This window comes from Carassius gibelio, chromosome A5 (assembly GCF_023724105.1).
Source record: "Carassius gibelio isolate Cgi1373 ecotype wild population from Czech Republic chromosome A5, carGib1.2-hapl.c, whole genome shotgun sequence".
Classification (NCBI taxonomy): Eukaryota; Metazoa; Chordata; class Actinopteri; order Cypriniformes; family Cyprinidae; genus Carassius; species Carassius gibelio.
Genome location: NC_068375.1, coordinates 25,567,123 through 25,584,183, shown reverse-complemented (window position 1 = coordinate 25,584,183; position 17,061 = coordinate 25,567,123). Strand labels below are relative to the sequence as shown.

The 17,061-nt window shown below is 37.9% G+C and overlaps 1 protein-coding gene and 1 long non-coding RNA gene across 3 annotated transcripts; one reads left to right on the top strand and one right to left on the bottom strand.

Moving 5' to 3' along the window:
* Window positions 1–945: 945 nt before the first annotated feature.
* Window positions 946–9,163, bottom strand: LOC128006508 (uncharacterized). 2 transcript variants are annotated; one of them, XM_052592745.1, is made up of 14 exons: window positions 9,143–9,163; window positions 8,288–8,454; window positions 6,137–6,163; window positions 5,632–5,841; window positions 5,267–5,344; window positions 5,005–5,187; window positions 4,632–4,760; window positions 4,067–4,279; window positions 3,821–3,898; window positions 3,560–3,742; window positions 3,231–3,353; window positions 2,235–2,453; window positions 2,077–2,154; window positions 946–1,893 (listed from the first exon to the last, which is right to left on the bottom strand). In XM_052592745.1, exons 3-14 carry the CDS (start codon window positions 6,141–6,143, stop codon window positions 1,733–1,735), a joined length of 1,662 nt encoding a protein of 553 aa, XP_052448705.1. In that variant the 5' UTR covers window positions 6,144–6,163; window positions 8,288–8,454; window positions 9,143–9,163; the 3' UTR covers window positions 946–1,732. The 2 variants fall into 2 exon arrangements, with proteins under 2 accessions (XP_052448705.1, XP_052448706.1); XM_052592746.1 differs by lacking the exon at window positions 9,143–9,163 and having other exon boundaries at window positions 4,067–4,276; window positions 8,288–8,659.
* Window positions 5,180–5,898, top strand: LOC128006534 (uncharacterized). The gene is made up of 2 exons (XR_008179104.1): window positions 5,180–5,366; window positions 5,685–5,898. It is a non-coding gene; the product is annotated as an uncharacterized LOC128006534 (long non-coding RNA).
* Window positions 9,164–17,061: the final 7,898 nt, after the last annotated feature.

Here is a 17,061-nt window from a genome sequence, read left to right as displayed (position 1 = left end):
TTCACTTTGTTGCTGGTGATCCCTATGAGGAAAGCTAACCTAGCTGAAAAACATCTTCCACTGTCCAAAGACACAGAAAAAAACATCTCTATAGAAACATCAGTGCTGCTATAGAAACTCTCCCCACACAGAGGACTCATACAGAGTGATATAGGTCAGCTGTGTGTCATGTCATTCATGGCCAAGGAAATGCAAAACAAAGCAAAATTTTCCCTTTGTTTGCTATCCAACATATACCAAATAAAACAAAAAAACCTTTGTTCATTCTAAGTTCATTTCCTTGTTCATTTGAAGAGACCCAAAAATTAAAGTCAAAATTTTATTAACAAATGCATGGGTCTGAAAACGTCCTTTATATATCCTTCCACTTTACACTCTTTTGCATACTCCTGTTTTACAATGCAATGCTCTCATGTTAGTTTTAAAATCATCATTTTATCTTAAAGGCTATTTATATAACTGATGAGGCTGCTTTTACGGATTAAATTTGTAACGGTTTAACACTTTATTTCCACAAAACCTCAACCCCAGCAAAGGTATATACATTTCAGTTTATCAAACAAGATTTTGACCTTTATTTTATTTAGGGTGAGTATTCATTAAGGAGGGCATGTAAAAATAAGATAAGAGCATCTTATGTTTCGCCAGCAACACAATGTGATGAGATGTTCATGCAACATGACACCTTGCCATTTCAGGTTTGCATTCTCACCCAAGATCTTTGTGGCTGTGCAAGGTTAGTGTTCACATCTAGATGCATATGCATATTTATAAGTGAATTAAAGAAATACGAGAAATTCAGTAGCTTTATTTATCTGATGAAAGTTCACGTATGAGATGAAATATTCAAATGTTTTTTTTTTTATAAAAATAAATATTGTGTCACTAATGTAGAAGTTGTGTTTACCAGTCACACCACAGAATTAAGATAAATAACTACATGTATATATTTGCATGCATATGTTTTATTTACTCAAAAACATTTTGATATTTTATTAGGATTCATCATCATTTTATACAAGTCACCATCTCTTATCACAATGAAGGAATTAATACCACCTCAGAATTAAGAACATAAAAATGAGAACATAAAAGTACCAGAACCAAGCAAAAAAAAGAAGAAGAAGAAAAAAAAACATGCATATTGTCAAAGGTAAAACCTTTGGCCCCTGGACCACAAAACCAGTCTTAAGTCTCTGGGGTATATTTTTAGAAATAGCCAAAAAAAAAAAAGAAAGAAATTCTGGATCAAAGTTATCGATTTTTCTTTTATGCCAAAAATCATTAGGATATTAACTAAAGATCATGTTCCATGAAGATATTTTGTACATTTCCTACCATAAATATATCAAAACTTTATTTTTGATTAGTAATATGCATTGCTAAGAACTTAATTTGGACAACTCTAAAGGTGATTTTCTCAATATTTCGATTTTTTTGCACCATCAGATCCAGATTCCAGATTTTCAAATAGTTGTATCTTGTCAAAACATTATCCAATCCTACAAACCATACATCAACAGAAAGCTTATTTATTCAGCTTTCAGATAAATCTCAATTTCGAAAAAATGTACACTTAAGACTGGTTTTGTGGTCAGGGTCACATATATTCAGATGATTGACTTTCTGTTAACATACAATTAATATCTTTGATCATTAAAAATTTTATATATAGATTGATAAAACGCATAAGACTGTATAACTGACTGAATAATTTTTCTTGTTCAACAGTTCACCTCCCAGCAGGTTTGACATTATCCTGGAAGTAGCCAGGGTTAGTGATGTTGCCAGTAGGTTTGTAAAAGGCCACAGTGATGAATTTGCCCTTTCCATCTGATGCCAGGCCAACCCCGACCTGCTCTGTAGACCCCCAGATCATCTGGGTGAAGTTACCTGTGCACATGTTACATTTTCAGTTAGGGTTTGTGATAAGACTTTGATTGTACTTTGATTGTATTGACTTTGATATGTACATATGTAAAACATTTCTTACATATGCGCTTAATATTTCCCATTTTATTTAATAGATTTAACTGTTTTAACTCTTTAACTGATATGAGTGCAAAATTAGTCTACCAGTTCCCTTCTGAAAGCCAGGTGCTGCAAAGTTGTACTTCTTATTTTCCTTGTACCATGATTCAGCAACCTCTTTTCCTACAGTTAAAAAAGAATCAGTTTTAAGTTATAATATAGTGTTCTACAGTTCCTTAAATAATAATTAATAACCAATTTACCTGTGGGAGGCACCATGGTGGATGTCCATTTGTATGACATAGTCTCTCCATAACCTTTGCTGCTGCTATTTAGGGTGTTAATGCTAATCAGGTGTGCTGCCCAATCCTGAGCCTCTTTACTGAGGATGGGGCACAGTGACAGAGGCCGTGCTCCATGTTGCCGTCTGTAATTATTTTGTGCTTCAAGAAGAGACTGACGAAACTGGGACAAGTTCTCACCTTCATCACAGGAAAAGAAAGAGTTGTAAATCCTGAAGAGGCACGTCGGTGGAATGCTTCACTTTTAACATACTTTCAAATCATTTTGTGCACATACTGCCTATACATCAAATGGTGCTGTTTCCAAAAAGTAGTCTTTTTGGGAGATGAACTTCTCAAACTAATTACTAGTAACTACTACACTAATTAAAGTGCCCCTATTATGCCATTTCATTATGCCATCTTGAGTAAATAACATCATTTGGAGCCAGAGTCTGTGCAGTAGTGTCATGAGGTGGAGCCTGTCTATGGGTGGAGCCGTGGTATCAAACTCTTGCCCAAACTGCCGCAGACCCGATCAACCGTAACGACACACCCCGTTTTTATAGCATCAAATTACTAGCATGATAACAATTACCTTTAATGACCAAAACCATCTTTCGACCATCCATCCAAATTTTATTGGAAGTGTAATTACTTTTTTCATTTTGACCCACGTCCCATTCATGGAGAGGGTGGGGTTTATGACCTGTACTGCAGCCAGCCACCAGGTGGCCATCAAATTCACTTTTCAGCAAGTGTATACACTTTAAAAATGGCATAATAGGGGCACTTTAAAATCACTAAAATTATCTGAATAAGGAATTAAAATGTCTTTAAAAAAAAAAAAAAAAAATTATTCTGCCATTATGTTGATGTTAAATGGGTGCAAATGCATCATAATGCTGATTTATCAAAGCGTGATTTTTTCTAACATGGTCGGAATAAGCTTTCATGGTCTCAGTTTTGAGTGCTTACCTTCTGAACTGCTGCTCTGTGGACACTGACTCTTACGTGGTGCTGGTCCAGAACTGTGAGATGATGAGGGCAATTGGTTTGACATGATGCTGAGTGCAGAAAGTGCTTGTCCAACACTGTCAGCTGAACATCAAATAAAAATGTATAAAACTGTGAATATTGTATATTGTACAGTAAGTGTCTTATTATATATATATATATGTATATATATATATATATATATATATATATATATATATGTGTGTGTGTGTGTGTGTGTGTTTATATATGGTCACACTTTCAGTTTAATCAGTATTATATCCATGCACACGTAGTCATACCAGACTCACCAGATAGGGTGGATTTGAAGTCTGCTTTGGAGCCTGCTGGCAGAACATTTCTTTCAAAATATCCAGCATTGCTGATATTTCCTCCTGGGAGGTACTGACCCACAACAAAAGTTGTTTTCCCATCAGTGGCCAGTCCAACCCCCACCTCTTTAGTGTCTTTCCACACCACCTGTGTGAAGTGACCTGGAGAAACCGACAGGTGTCAGACTAGAGACTAGAGCCAATGTCTAACCACCATTGAGTGTTTACAGATGGATTCACCTGTTTTGGAGGTGAAGCCAGGCCTGCTGAAGTTGTAGTCTCTAATTTCACTGTACCAGCTTTCCACTGCCTCACGTCCTGTGTAAATGACAAACATGCGATGTTAAAAAAAATGCAGACAAGATCATGTGTTGATCCCCAAGATCTGGAATTTATGTAAAGACTTTACATCTAAGATGCCTGGCTAAATGTGAGCAAGTGAAACATAAGCAATTGTTACAGATATAATCGCTACTAAACTCTGACCTGTGAGTTTTTTGCCAGCTGAGCTCCAAGCGTAATACACATTCTCTCCATACTCTCCACTACTATGCACGAGTTTCCTGATTGACAGCAGGTGTTCGGCCCACTCCTGTGAGGAGCGGCACAGGTTTTTGTTTATGGTGAGGGGAGGGGCTCCATGCTGTCTGCGATACGCATTGTGAGTCTGCAGGAATTCAGCCTCAAAGCTGCTATCTGCTACAGACAAACATAAAGAGTTATTTGATGTGCACAAAGCACATCCCATGCTGACTGAAAGAATAAAGACAATTCTCAATTATTTGTTTTTCTTTTAAATGTATCACGGCACACATGCTCCATTTCAGAGGCCATAAAGCATCAGTACAAAGAATGGACAATCATATTTTATTTGCATTAAGCCTAGACAGATACTTGTGATGAATGGTGAGTTTTTAAACACAGTCCAAGTTTGCATTTGAATAAACAAGATGACCCAACCTGAAAAAGTGCTGAAAGAAATACATTTAATGTCCATTTATTTATTATAATAAAGTATTTACATGAAACAAATAACATTAACTCAATTTACCCTTTAAGCTGCTTCCCACATGATGTCCTCCTTGGCCCCGAGGTGCTGATATTTCAGTACCACGAGGCACTGAAGGTGCTTGCTTCGAATGAATGCCTGATGCACCATGCACTTGTTCCACTTTGTCAGCTGAATGTTGCCAGATACAGCATATAAAATTTTTTCCTATACTATAATGCTCAACACCTCTTTTACAATACAATCTTTTACAATATTCACTATTCCATATCTTCAATTAGAACTACTCTCTATCATTTTTCTTAATAATTTAGTAATGATTTGCTTAAAAATAATCATAAGAAAGTTGAATAAAAACATCTGAAAAGGAAAAAAAAAGTATATATATATATATTCCACTAGAAAGTTTACTCACTTGTACCAGTGGACTTTGAGTCTACTTTGGTGCCTGCCGGTAGGACATTTTTTTCAAAATAACCTGCAGTATTGACGTTTCCAGCTGGGAGGTACTGACCCACAACAAAAGTTGTTTTCCCATCAGTGGCCAGTCCAACCCCCACCTCATCAGTGTCTTTCCACACCACCTGTGTGAAGTGACCTGGAGAAACCGACAGGAGTCAGTGATGTAAAAGTGACTAGTGCAACGTTTAGCCCAGAGTGTTTTCCGGTGCATTAACCTGTTTTGGAGGAAAACCCAGGCCTGCTGAAATTGTAATCTTTAATTTCACTGTACCAGCTTTCCACTGCCTCGCGTCCTGTAGAAAGTGGAGACATAAGGTATGTTATTGTTTCTAAAAGAAATGAGTTGACAGTGTGCAATACAAATGACGTTTATAAGAACACAAATGCTTCATATCTCCAGTTTAATGTCTTGAAGTTGCAAAGTTCTGACACTCTGCATAATGCCTGCATGGCTTCTAATTCTAATGTATTCAACTCTGACCAGAGCGGTCTAACTGGATTTGACTGTCCCTGATCAAATAACTGATATAGCGTTTATCCATGATTTGCCTCTTCTGTTGTTTTCGAGCTGAAAGCTAACCTGTGAGTTTTTTGGTAGCTGAACTGTAAGCATAATACAGATTTTCTCCGTAGTCCTTGTTGCTGTGTTCGAGGCTCCTGACTGACAGCAGATGCTCCGCCCATGCCTGTGCAGAGCGGCACAGGTTTTTGTTTATGGTGAGGGGCGGGGCTCCATGCTGTCTGCGGTACGCATTGTGACTCTGTAGGAACTCGGCCTCAAAGCTGCTGCCTGGAACAAGAGAGCAGAGTTTAACAATGTGCTGGAATAAAAGCAAATCAAGTGATATTTTGTATAAAGGTTTATTTCAACTACTCTTACTCGTAAGATGCTAGATAGTATTCATCATTAGCTTTGAATGAGTTTGGATTGATTAAATGTTAAAACTAATACTTCATTTAAAACTGGATAAATGGTACTAAAATATTAATAACAAAATAAACACATACATAACTAAAAAGAAAAGCCAAGTGAGAACTAATGGGAAAAATAGATCTGAGATTGAAAAAAAATAGTCTAGACTCACCCGCCATGCATAAGGCTATGTGACAGACTGCAAAATAAAGACACCAACATGGCAGTTACATAAACCACAGTGATAATTTTCAAACGGTTAAACACGTCAAAACAGAATATCTGGGCCACTCCCAGTGCATCTGTTGGAATGAGAGCAATGGAGAAGATACTGAAATGGTAGTGTGTTGCTCTTCTAAAATACTGAGAAATCCATTTAATTCAAATTATCCATATAAACAAGGAAGGGTTGCCAAACTCTGTAAATTGTTTTACCTTTATTTCTTAAACAGTATGTTAGCATTTCTGAAGGTATACAATTATTAACCTCAGATGACCACAGACTTATTTGGAATGACCATATCAGATTTCCACTTCATTGCAGTACACTAGTCTGTACCTAGAGTTCAAACAAGATGTGATTCCTTTCTTGTATATTCACTCCGGACTTCTATGCTAATGCCTAGATCATGCTCCCATCTGACTTTAGATTCAGTTCTAGTTCAGGTGGGGGTTTATTTGTCATAAGGGCATTAGGGCTGTGCAAAAAATCTAATGCGATTTTCATGTGCATCTTGTCAGTAAAGGCACTCCTGTGATTAGTACCTAGTATATCTCCAGCAAGTTCGTTCAGATCAGGATTGCCAGGTTTTTAAAACAATACCTGCCCAATTACTTCTCAAAACTAGCCCAATCGTGTTTCGTTCCGGGCGATAAAATATATATATTTTTTGGTGGGGTTCCCTTGGTAAAATTAGCATTTTAGGGGCTAAACATCACGTTATTCGTATTGGGGTCGCTTCGACCCACGGACATGAAAAACAACCGCAGACTTGGCAAAACTGGTTGGCCTTTACTACACAGAGCTGTAGTTCACTGACAATCTACACAAAATCGATTTCAAAATCAGAGGCGATTCTTTTCTCGATTTTGAAAGCGATTTTGTGTAGCTTGTCGGTGGACTATGGCTCTGTGTAGTAAATGCCGCTCCACCTGAACCAGTGTTGCCAAGTCCGCGGTTGATGTTTTTTTGTCATGACTGCTTCAACACTATCTGTGGTTACTGAAACCACGCCTTCTTTCGTTGTGTGAACATTTGGGCTGCATTACGCAAATATTTCAACATAGTGACGTAGACATGTGGGGGCGAGTCTGAATGAGCAGTTTTAGAGGGGTGTGGCAGAGTCTTACAGGTATCAACTTTTGTTTTATTAGCAATCACTTTAGTTACTATTTTAATCTGTATTAAGAAGTGAGTACATTGTAACGGGTCTTTACCTTTTCTATAAATAGCTGAAATGATTACATTAGAAAATGTATTTGGGAAGCATTTATCCTCTCTGAATTGGTCCAAAACATCCACGAAAAATGGTGTAAGCAAATCTCTAAATTTCTTATAGAATTCAAGGGGTAAGCCATCCTCCCCTGGTGGTTATCTAAGTTAAATCTATTCTCTTAAGATATAGGTCGACAGAGGAGACAAAAGCTTACATTTGGTTAAGATCTTCATTCACTTTGGATGTGCAAAGTGCTTAATAAAATTCTTTAAAAACATTGTTTAAATCTGTAGGGTTATTGGAAATGTTGTTACTAATATCTATAGAACTGCTGTGGTTGCACAGTCAGTCAATGAAAGAGCAAAAATGTTACTTTTGCAAGACCTTTTATTCTTTTGATATTAAACTTCTTGTAGGACAGGAACACTAAACTGCAGGATACGATATGGGCTGTAATTTGCATATAGTCATACGATATTAAAATGAAGTTAACTAAACCCCTACAAGCCCCGCTTAACTTGCCTTAAAGCAATGAACTTGTTTGTATTTGTCTGTCTTAATTATGTTTTTAAATCTGGTTTGTTTTTTAGAGAGAAACAGGTTTGATGGCATACCATTACAGTGAATTTGCATAGTTTGAAGACGGGCAGAAAAGCATTACTGTAACATACACAGTTTGAGACAAAAATGTTCTCTTCAATTCAAATAACATAAATGTTGTATGAATAAAAGCTAGATGTTCTTTTCATCTACTGTGCTTAAAGCATCAGCGGTGCACTTTTGGATACATAGATTTTTAATTAGTGTCATATGTAAAAAATAAAAAAACATTAGGCAACATTATACAGTTAGTTTTACTAGCAATCATACTTAAAATGCATACATACCTGTCCTGTAGTCTCCTTGAAGCAGGATTTGTTTGTCTATGGACACTGACTGTATTTCTCTTCCTCTCCTTCCCTGTACCTTGCTGACAAACTGAGAAATCTATGTACATATAGCCGGTATCTGTCAAGTGATTGAACGCCCTCCAGGAAAGAGCACTCTGACGACACTACTCACAGGCCCACATTTTTTCAGGTTTACTGAATTACACACACATACAGCACACACATGAACTCTCATCATCATTATCACAGACTAATTTGAATTCTGTTAAAAACAGGAGAACAAAGTTCTGACTTGTTCAATCATGTGACGTTTAGTTTCTTCAGCTCATGTTTACTCCTGCCATTTTCTCTCTTTCAGTGTTGTCCTTACACTTGCATGTTGCGATAGCACTTCCTCTCTTGTGTTTGTTTCCACAGACTTTTTTTTTGTTCCGTTTGTCACCCACATTGAGTATTCATAATGCACACCACAATTTCTCAATCAGATACAGGTAATTTTGTTTCAAATGAGTGGTTTTGAATGGTTTTAGAAAGGTCACAAACATGTAAAAACCATTAAAAATACCACAGACCTTATGTGTCTGAGCTGTGGTGCAGTGGGATATGCTCATTACAATATAATATGAAAGTACTATGTTAATGTCTTTAGCACCTTAGATGTTTGACAAAATAAATTGTTTTTAAGGTTGTTTATTTCCTTTTCAATTTATATCTTGTAGATAGGTTGCTTCATGTATCTCTGAGGAGTCTCCACAGTTCTTTTATGGATTTAGGCATATTAATTGCACAACCCAGGGTTATTGGAAAAACTTGACACTACCAACATTTTGGCAAAACAAAAATTTTTTTTACCTGTTTTTTTTTCACAGTTCACTGCAGTTTTCAGCTGTAAACACCAACAACATAGTAATATTTCACATATACTTCATTGTATGAGGCAGATTATCAATTAATGAACACTGACTTCTGTGTGGTTCCTTGCTCAACACAAATAAGACACTATAGTGTAATAAAATAAATGTTATTAAAAAAAGATAGATAAGAGTAATCGACAACTACAAAATTAATACCATTAATGAAAAATAAAGTGCATACAATGCAAGTGATTCAGTTGGGTGTTGCTATGGCAGAGTTACGTTATCTTATTAAAAGTTAAACAAACTAATCAGGTGAAGAACATTTTATGCCTTAAATAAGTGAAAGATTATTTTTTCCTAACTAATTAGCTATATAGTGATTAGTTTCTATCAGAGTGGGGTAATAAAAAAGTATTTTTGTGGGAAAAAACAACTAGGCTAAGCGCCTGTAACAGTGGAATTTACAGTTGTAGAGGATAGTCCCACATGTGAACCAGTAAATTTGAAGACAAAAAGACAAAATTTGCGCACTTGTAGATTATTCGCTTTCCCACAAACACAACACAACAGTTTCTCCTTCTCGATTCCTTCAATGCAGGTGCATGAATCCTATCCTGTGACTTCAAATTGACTGATACACATGTGGGAATATCCTCTACAACTACAAATTCCACTGTTGCAGGTGCTCAGTTGTTTTGCACCAAAAATACCTTCAAATACCTTCACCAAGTGAATCGGTGGGTTTTTGTTAAATGTGAGCCAAAATCATCACAATTACACGAACAAAGACTTAAACTACTTCAGTCTGTGAGCACTGTATTTATTTAATACACAAGTTTCACAATTTGAGTTGAATTACTGAAATAAATGAACTTCTAACTTATTGAGATGCACCTGTCTGACACCTATCACCTGCGGTCTGTTTAAATTCCCATTCTTCAGTGTCTCTTCCATCGCATTGCTGCTTGCAATTAACTCCCTCCTCCAACCCCAACTCCACCAACTGAACCAGTAACACGATCTAACTTGTTTTTTCTTACAGTCTCTTCATTGGAAGCAGTCGCTCACATTTTGTTTACAACTCACATAATTGTGAATTGTAATTATATGCTTATAATTCTGTTCTCATGGCACTGACAGAGACTTGGATCAAACCTGAAGATACTGCCACCCCTGCAGCCCTCTCCACTAATTTCACTTTTTCCCACACTCCTTGTACCACTGGGAGGGGTGGAGGTACGGGTATCCTTGTATGGAAATTTGATCTTCAGCCATCACCTACAGGTACTGGTTCATTTGAATCACATGCCATTACTGTAACCCACCCTGTTAAAATCCACTTTGTGGTCATTTATCGTCCCCCAGGTCAACTGGGAAACTTCTTGGAGGAGTTGGATGTGCTGCTATCAAACTTTCCTGAAGATGGTACTCCTCTGGTACTGCTTGGTGACTTCAACATCCACCTAGATAAACCCCAGGCTGCTGACCTCAAAACTCTGCTCACCTCATTTGATCTCAAGCTAGTGTCTACTACAGCGACTCACAAATCAGGCAACCAACTGGACCTCATCTACACGCGCTGTTGCTCTGTGGACACCTCTTCAGTTGCTCCACTGCACACCTCTGATCACTTCCTCATTACTGCTAACCTAGCACTTACTCCTGAAGTGGCACACACTCCAACGCAGGTCACCTTTCGACGGAACCTACACTCGCTCTCTCCATCTCGCCTATCTGCTGTGGTTTCATCCTCACTTCCTCCACTCTCTCAGTTTTCTGTTCTGCTCCACTTTAACATCTTGCTTGGACAACTTTTGCCCACTGTTGTCTAGACCAGCACGCACTGCCCCATCTGCCCCCTGGCTGTCCGAGGTTCTCCGTGAACATCGCTCTAAACTCAGGGCTGCAGAGAGGAAATGGCAGAAATAAAAAAACTCTACTGACCTCAGTGTGTATCAATCTCTCCTCTCTTCCTTCTCTGCAAATGTCTTCACTGCTAAAACATCCTACTACCACAACAAAATTAACAGCTGCTGTGATGCTCGGACACTCTTCAAGACTTTCTCTTCTCTTCTTAATCTGCCGCCTCCACTTCCTCCATCGACTCTTACAGTGGATGACTTTGCAGTTTTCTTCACAAATAAGACAAGATCCATCAGTGACCAATTCTCCACACCGCAGACTGAGGACAACTTCACAATGGCCGACGCACACTCTTTATCCTCCTTCTCCCCACTCTCAGAGATGGATGTCTCCAAAATTCTCCTGTCCAATCATCCTACTACTTGTCCACTTGATCCGATCCCCACTCACCTCCTTCAAGCGATCTCTTCTTTAGTCATACCTTCGCTTACTCACATTATCAACTCCTCTCTTCACTGGAACATTTCCCTTAGCATTCAAGCAGGCTCGGGTGATCCCACTGCTCAAGAAACCATCTCTAAATCCAGCGCTTCTTGAAAACTACAGACCGGTATCCCTTCTTCCATTCATTGCAAAGACACTTGAGCGAGCTGTGTTCAACCAACTTTCTATGTTCCTTGGAGAGAACAACCTCCTGGACAGCAACCAATCTGGCTTCAAAAGTGGCCACTCAACTGAGACTGCTCTGCTCTCGGTTACTGAAGCCCTGCGACTAGCAAGAGCAGCTTCAAAATCCTCGGTACTCATCTTACTGGACCTGTCTGTTGCTTTTGACACTGTAAATCACCAGATTCTCCTGTCCACCCTCAGAAAGATGGGCATCTCTGGAACCGCTCTCCTGTGGGTTACGTCCTACCTCTCTGACAGATCCTTCAGTGTGTCTTGGAGGGGTGATGTTTCAAAGTCACACCACCTTGCTGCTCACATTTCGGCCTGTCTGAGTGACATTTCTAGCTGGATGAATGACCATCACCTTCAGCTTAACCTTACGAAGACAGAACTACTGGTGGTTCCAGCTAACCCATTGATTCATCACAACTTCTCTATACAGCTGGGCTCGTCAACCATAACTCCTTCGAGGACAGCCAGAAACCTAGGAGTTGTGATGGATCATCAGTTAAGCTTCACAGACCACATTGCTACAACGACCCGGTCCTGCAGGTTTGCCTTATACACCATTAGGAAGATTAGACCCTTCCTGTCAGGGCAAGCAACCCAACTTCTTGTCCAAGCTCTTGTTCTCTCCAGACTGGACTATCCAGAATGCAGCAGCGAGGGTTGTCTTCAATGATCCAAAAAAAGCTCACGTTACTCCTCTCCTCATCAGGTTACACTGGCTACCAGTAGCCGCTCGCATCAAATTTTTCACCTGCACTTAACCAACTAACACCAGCACTTTTCCTTTTCTTGTCTTTTCATTTAAAAAAAAAAAAACCTGGCTATGCGTTCTATACTAGACTTACTGAGACTTGTCATGGCACTTGTATACTGTTGTTGTTCTCTTGTTGACCTGACTGCTTCTATTGTTCTCATTTGTAAGTCGCTTTGGATAAAAGCGTCTGCTAAATGATTAAATGTAAATGTAAATGTAAATGTTCTGTACCCCAGGGGGGTTTGTCTTGCTGCTCTCCCCGCTCTGTCCAAGCATGGTTGCATGGACAGGCGTATGGAGTGTTGCCCTGAACATAACCATACCTCCAACACTAACTATGCATTATAATTGTCATAAATATAATTGACAGAAGTGGTCCTGATTGAAATATATTCATTCATTCATTAAAAAAATGCGGGAAGTATTTTGTTAGAGCTAATCCAGCTGAACATTATGCAAGTTATCATTGTTGAATTTGTTTATTAAGTCAAGTCAAGTCAAGTCAAAGAACTTTATTAATCCCAGGGGGGAAATTGCTTTCCATGTTACAATTGCTCTCAAAAAGAAAGAAAAAAAAAAACAAGAATATATATATAAATTAATAATAATTATATAAGTTATATATATTGCACACTAATCTAGTATTCATAAATAAGCAATAATAATAATAATAAATTGTATTGCACATGAAAATCCCTTATTGCACATAAATTGAAATTTGCATTGCACAAGAGAAATTGAACATCCATTGCTCATAAATGTCCCAGCACTTATAGAGAGGAGTTATACAGCCTAATGGCCACAGGTATAAAGGATCTTCTGAAGCGTTCAGTGGAACACTTGACAGTGATCAGTCTCTGGCTGAATGTGCTCCTCTGATCGGCCAGCACACTATGTAGTGGGTGAGAAGTATTGTCCATGATTGAATTAAGTTTTGACAGCACCCTTCTCTCAGCCACAACATGAACAGGGTCCAGCTCCATGTCAAGTATAGAGCCAGCCCTCCTAATTAATTTGTTCAGTTTATTTCTGTCCGCCACCTTCATACTAATTCCCCAAAAGACTACAGCATAGAAAAGGACACTAGACACCACAGACTCATAAAACATCCACAGCATAGTGTTGCAGACATTAAAAGACTTGAGCCTCCTCAGAAAATACAGCCTGCTCTGACTTTTCTTGAAGAGTGCTGTTAAAGTACAAAAAAGTTCATAAATTCCGCAGAAAAATGCAGGGTGATTAGAAGCTTTCAAGTTAAATAATTTTGAATAGTTTGGAGTGGTATTGGTTATAATCTTGTTCTCCTCCTCCCTCCTTTTCTGTTTGACAGTAGCGTGCATTGCATTATGGTGTTAATGTGAAATCTAAGCAAAGGAAAATAGTTCTCTTTTTTTATGTGTAAATACTGAAGACTGTCTAAACTGGAACTATGTTTCTTTGTTCTGCTGCATAATGCATAAGAGCAAAGCAAAGAAATTGCATAAGCTCTCCTCATTTTATGTTTTGGTTCAGGTGATCTGATCAATTAAATGCCAAATGTTTTTTTCTGACAAACAAACCAGACAAGAGAGTTAATTAACGTTGGTGGACTTGACTTGAAAAATCATGTGTATAGACGTCATTCAACTGATGTCAAACAAGATACCTTCTGATGTTCATTCATGTTTATTTCGTGCTATGACTAGTAAAGAGGAAGAGATTATCTTTTTATGTGGAGCTTGAACTGAGGTGCTACAGCGATCTGTCACGACAGCCACAAAACAGTATTTGTTGTTTGAATTAATTTATTACCAGAAGTAACCTGCTCTGTCTTGTCTGTCGGTGCAGTGTCAGTGTCTTCTTTGCTCTGCGATGTATTTTTTACTGCGTTTGAACATAATAATGTGTGGCCTGAGAGCGGCACGGCTTGTCGGACATGCATCATGAAAATTGACCCTTTACATGATGCAAAGGGTCAATTGCATCATGAAATACCACTTTCTTAGTTTCAAGTGCTTCATCCTCCTTGGCCAAACCATTTTAGAGTGACTCTTTTTATCTTTAAAGGGGGGGTGAAATGCTATTTCATGCATACTGAGCATGAAACTCATACTGAGCATGAAATACTTTTTTACACTGTTAAAGAGTTGGATTCCCATGCTAAACAACTCCTTCCGGTTTGTCACAAGTTTTGTAAAGTTTTTTTCGAGTATGGCTCTGTGTGACGTTAGATGGAGCGGAATTTCCTTATATGGGTGCTAGGGCACGTCTGCCGGAAGAGCGCGCGCTCCCGTATAGCAGAGCACTGAGAGGCTGAGCACAGCCTGATCAGAGCGAGAGTGTCGCGAAATGTCACAAAAGAAGAGTGTTTTTGGTTGCCAGGGCAAGACAACCCTGCACAAATTACCAAAAAAAAAACAGCATTAAGGGACCAGTGGGTGGAGTTTATTTTTACAGAGCATCAACGGAGTTGTGCAAGTGTTTTTGTTTGTTCCCTGCATTTCGAAGATGCTTGTTTTACAAACAAGGCCCAGTTTGACAACGGATTTGCGTATCGTTTATTTCTTAAGGATGATGCATTCCCAACGAAAAAGGGTCACGATCGTGTGTTGGAACCGCAGGCGGTGAGTAAAACTGCTTCAAATATCTCTGCCTCCTTTTTAGTGCGTCCCCTCCCATACCGGAGACCCGGGTTCGAGCCCCGCTCGGAGCGAGTCGTTGCTGCTGCTGCTCTCGTTCAGTTTCAGCCTCGGGATCTGATTCTGGATCATAAATATACGTTGAATCTGACTGTTAGCCATGGTTTGTTTTGGTTGGTGTTTTCCTCACGGTGTCACAGCTTCCAAACGCTCTCAACGCAAAAGCCTACTGGCGCTCGTGATTCTTTAGCTCCGCCCACACGTCACGCCTCCAGTCGGTTGTGTTTTTCCGGGAAAAATCGGTACAGACTATCTTTCTCTTATGAATATAATAAAACTAAAGACTTTTTGGAGTTATGAAGGATGCAGTACTACTCTATAGGTACTCAAGATTAACAGGATATTGAGTGAAAATGAGCATTTCACCCCCCCTTTAATGTATTTATTGCTACTTTTTTTATTATAAATGATTAAAGATTAAATTATTAAAGATTTAATTATAAATTGTTATACATGATTTTATTACAAATTATAAATAATTGATTTATTCAAATTAGTTTATAATTATGACTATCCATTTTATACATTCATCCCAAAGTTCATAATCATAACAGGAATTGTTGAGGTGAATACATTTGTTGACAGAACCTTTATCTGAGTTTGTTGATGTATATTTGCGTCCTTTAGTGGTTAATATTAGATTGAATTTACAAAACACAAGCTACTTTATAAATCTTTTATTGTCGGTACAAATACCTTAATGACCAAATACCTATTTAGTTTTCTTTGGATGTGGTTAGCTTATGTACAACCATCCCACATGAACAGGTTTGGAGACTTTGAGGTTTTATTTAGATCGTAGTGAAGACAGGAACTCTCCAAATCCAGTATTGTTATATATGGCAAGATTGATTCTTACTAAAAATTATTTTCTGTATGAAAATGATTGCTATTATAAACACAAGGTATTGCAATGGGTTCTTCTTTCACACTGGATTTAGCAATACTTACGATGGGGTTTTTTGAGGAAACCACCTCTCCAGTAAACTTCTGTTTTATCAGAGATATTTCGACATCATTTTTATAGTTTTCAAGGGCTCACAGGAGAAACTACAAACCTTTTATGTATGTATATGAATAGTTTTTGTGGTTTTATTAAATGCAATATGTAGTGTAATGATGGGGAGTTTCCATTTCTTGATGCATCATTTTTGAAAGTTGATCAAATCTTAATGGTATATCATAAACCGACTGATAGAAAGTCTATTAGATGCTTCAGGAAGCCATGTTGGATCAAAGCCTAGATCATTTTTGGGGCACCTGAGACACCTGCACTTTTCTTTGTTTTTCAGACCTATTCTAGCAGTCAGCATCAAGTGCCATATATCATTATAAACAGGAGAACTTAAAGTTTAAGTTTTACTGATTGAAAGTCTAAATTTTCTTTTTGTTTTCTCTAAGAATGAATGAAATTACAGAATTTTAAGAAAAACGCAAGCAACAATTGGGTGTATTTTTTTACTTCCTACTCAAACAGAAACTCCTAAAGTTTGGATATTTTTCTTTAGAAATTTGTATCTGGGTGTTTTACACTTCCAAATAAAATATTCTTATAAAATATATAACATTCCCCAAGCAAGTTATAGCCATTTATTACAATATTGTTATTTGGGCTTTTAAGTGAAAAACAGGCCTATTTCGTTTAATAACAATAGAGTTGTGTCCAAAAACATTTAAGGAGTAAAGAAACTGAAAAGAGTGTCATATAAAAACTAAATTATTTTTTCTTTTATGGTACCATGTGCTAAGTAGGAGAAACTGTGTGTCATGTTTCAAGGCTGTGTGATAAATGAAATGACTATTTGCCTTGTGAACAGAATGGAAGTAAATTGTGGAGGTAAGGGTTGTGACTCTCATGGTTATATTTAGTGTGTTTAGTTTTTACGTGTGTATTTTTATAGTGTGCTTACTGGAGATAAACTGATGGGTGTCTCAAAAGAT

Coding starts and splice junctions, on each gene's coding strand:
- LOC128006508 (XM_052592745.1), bottom strand. Junction 4,761..5,004: donor CTCAAAGTCCACTGGTACAA/GTGAGTAAACTT, acceptor GGCAACATTCAG/CTGACAAAGTGGAACAAGTG. Junction 1,894..2,076: donor TGGCTTTCAGAAGGGAACTG/GTAGACTAATTT, acceptor ACATGTGCACAG/GTAACTTCACCCAGATGATC.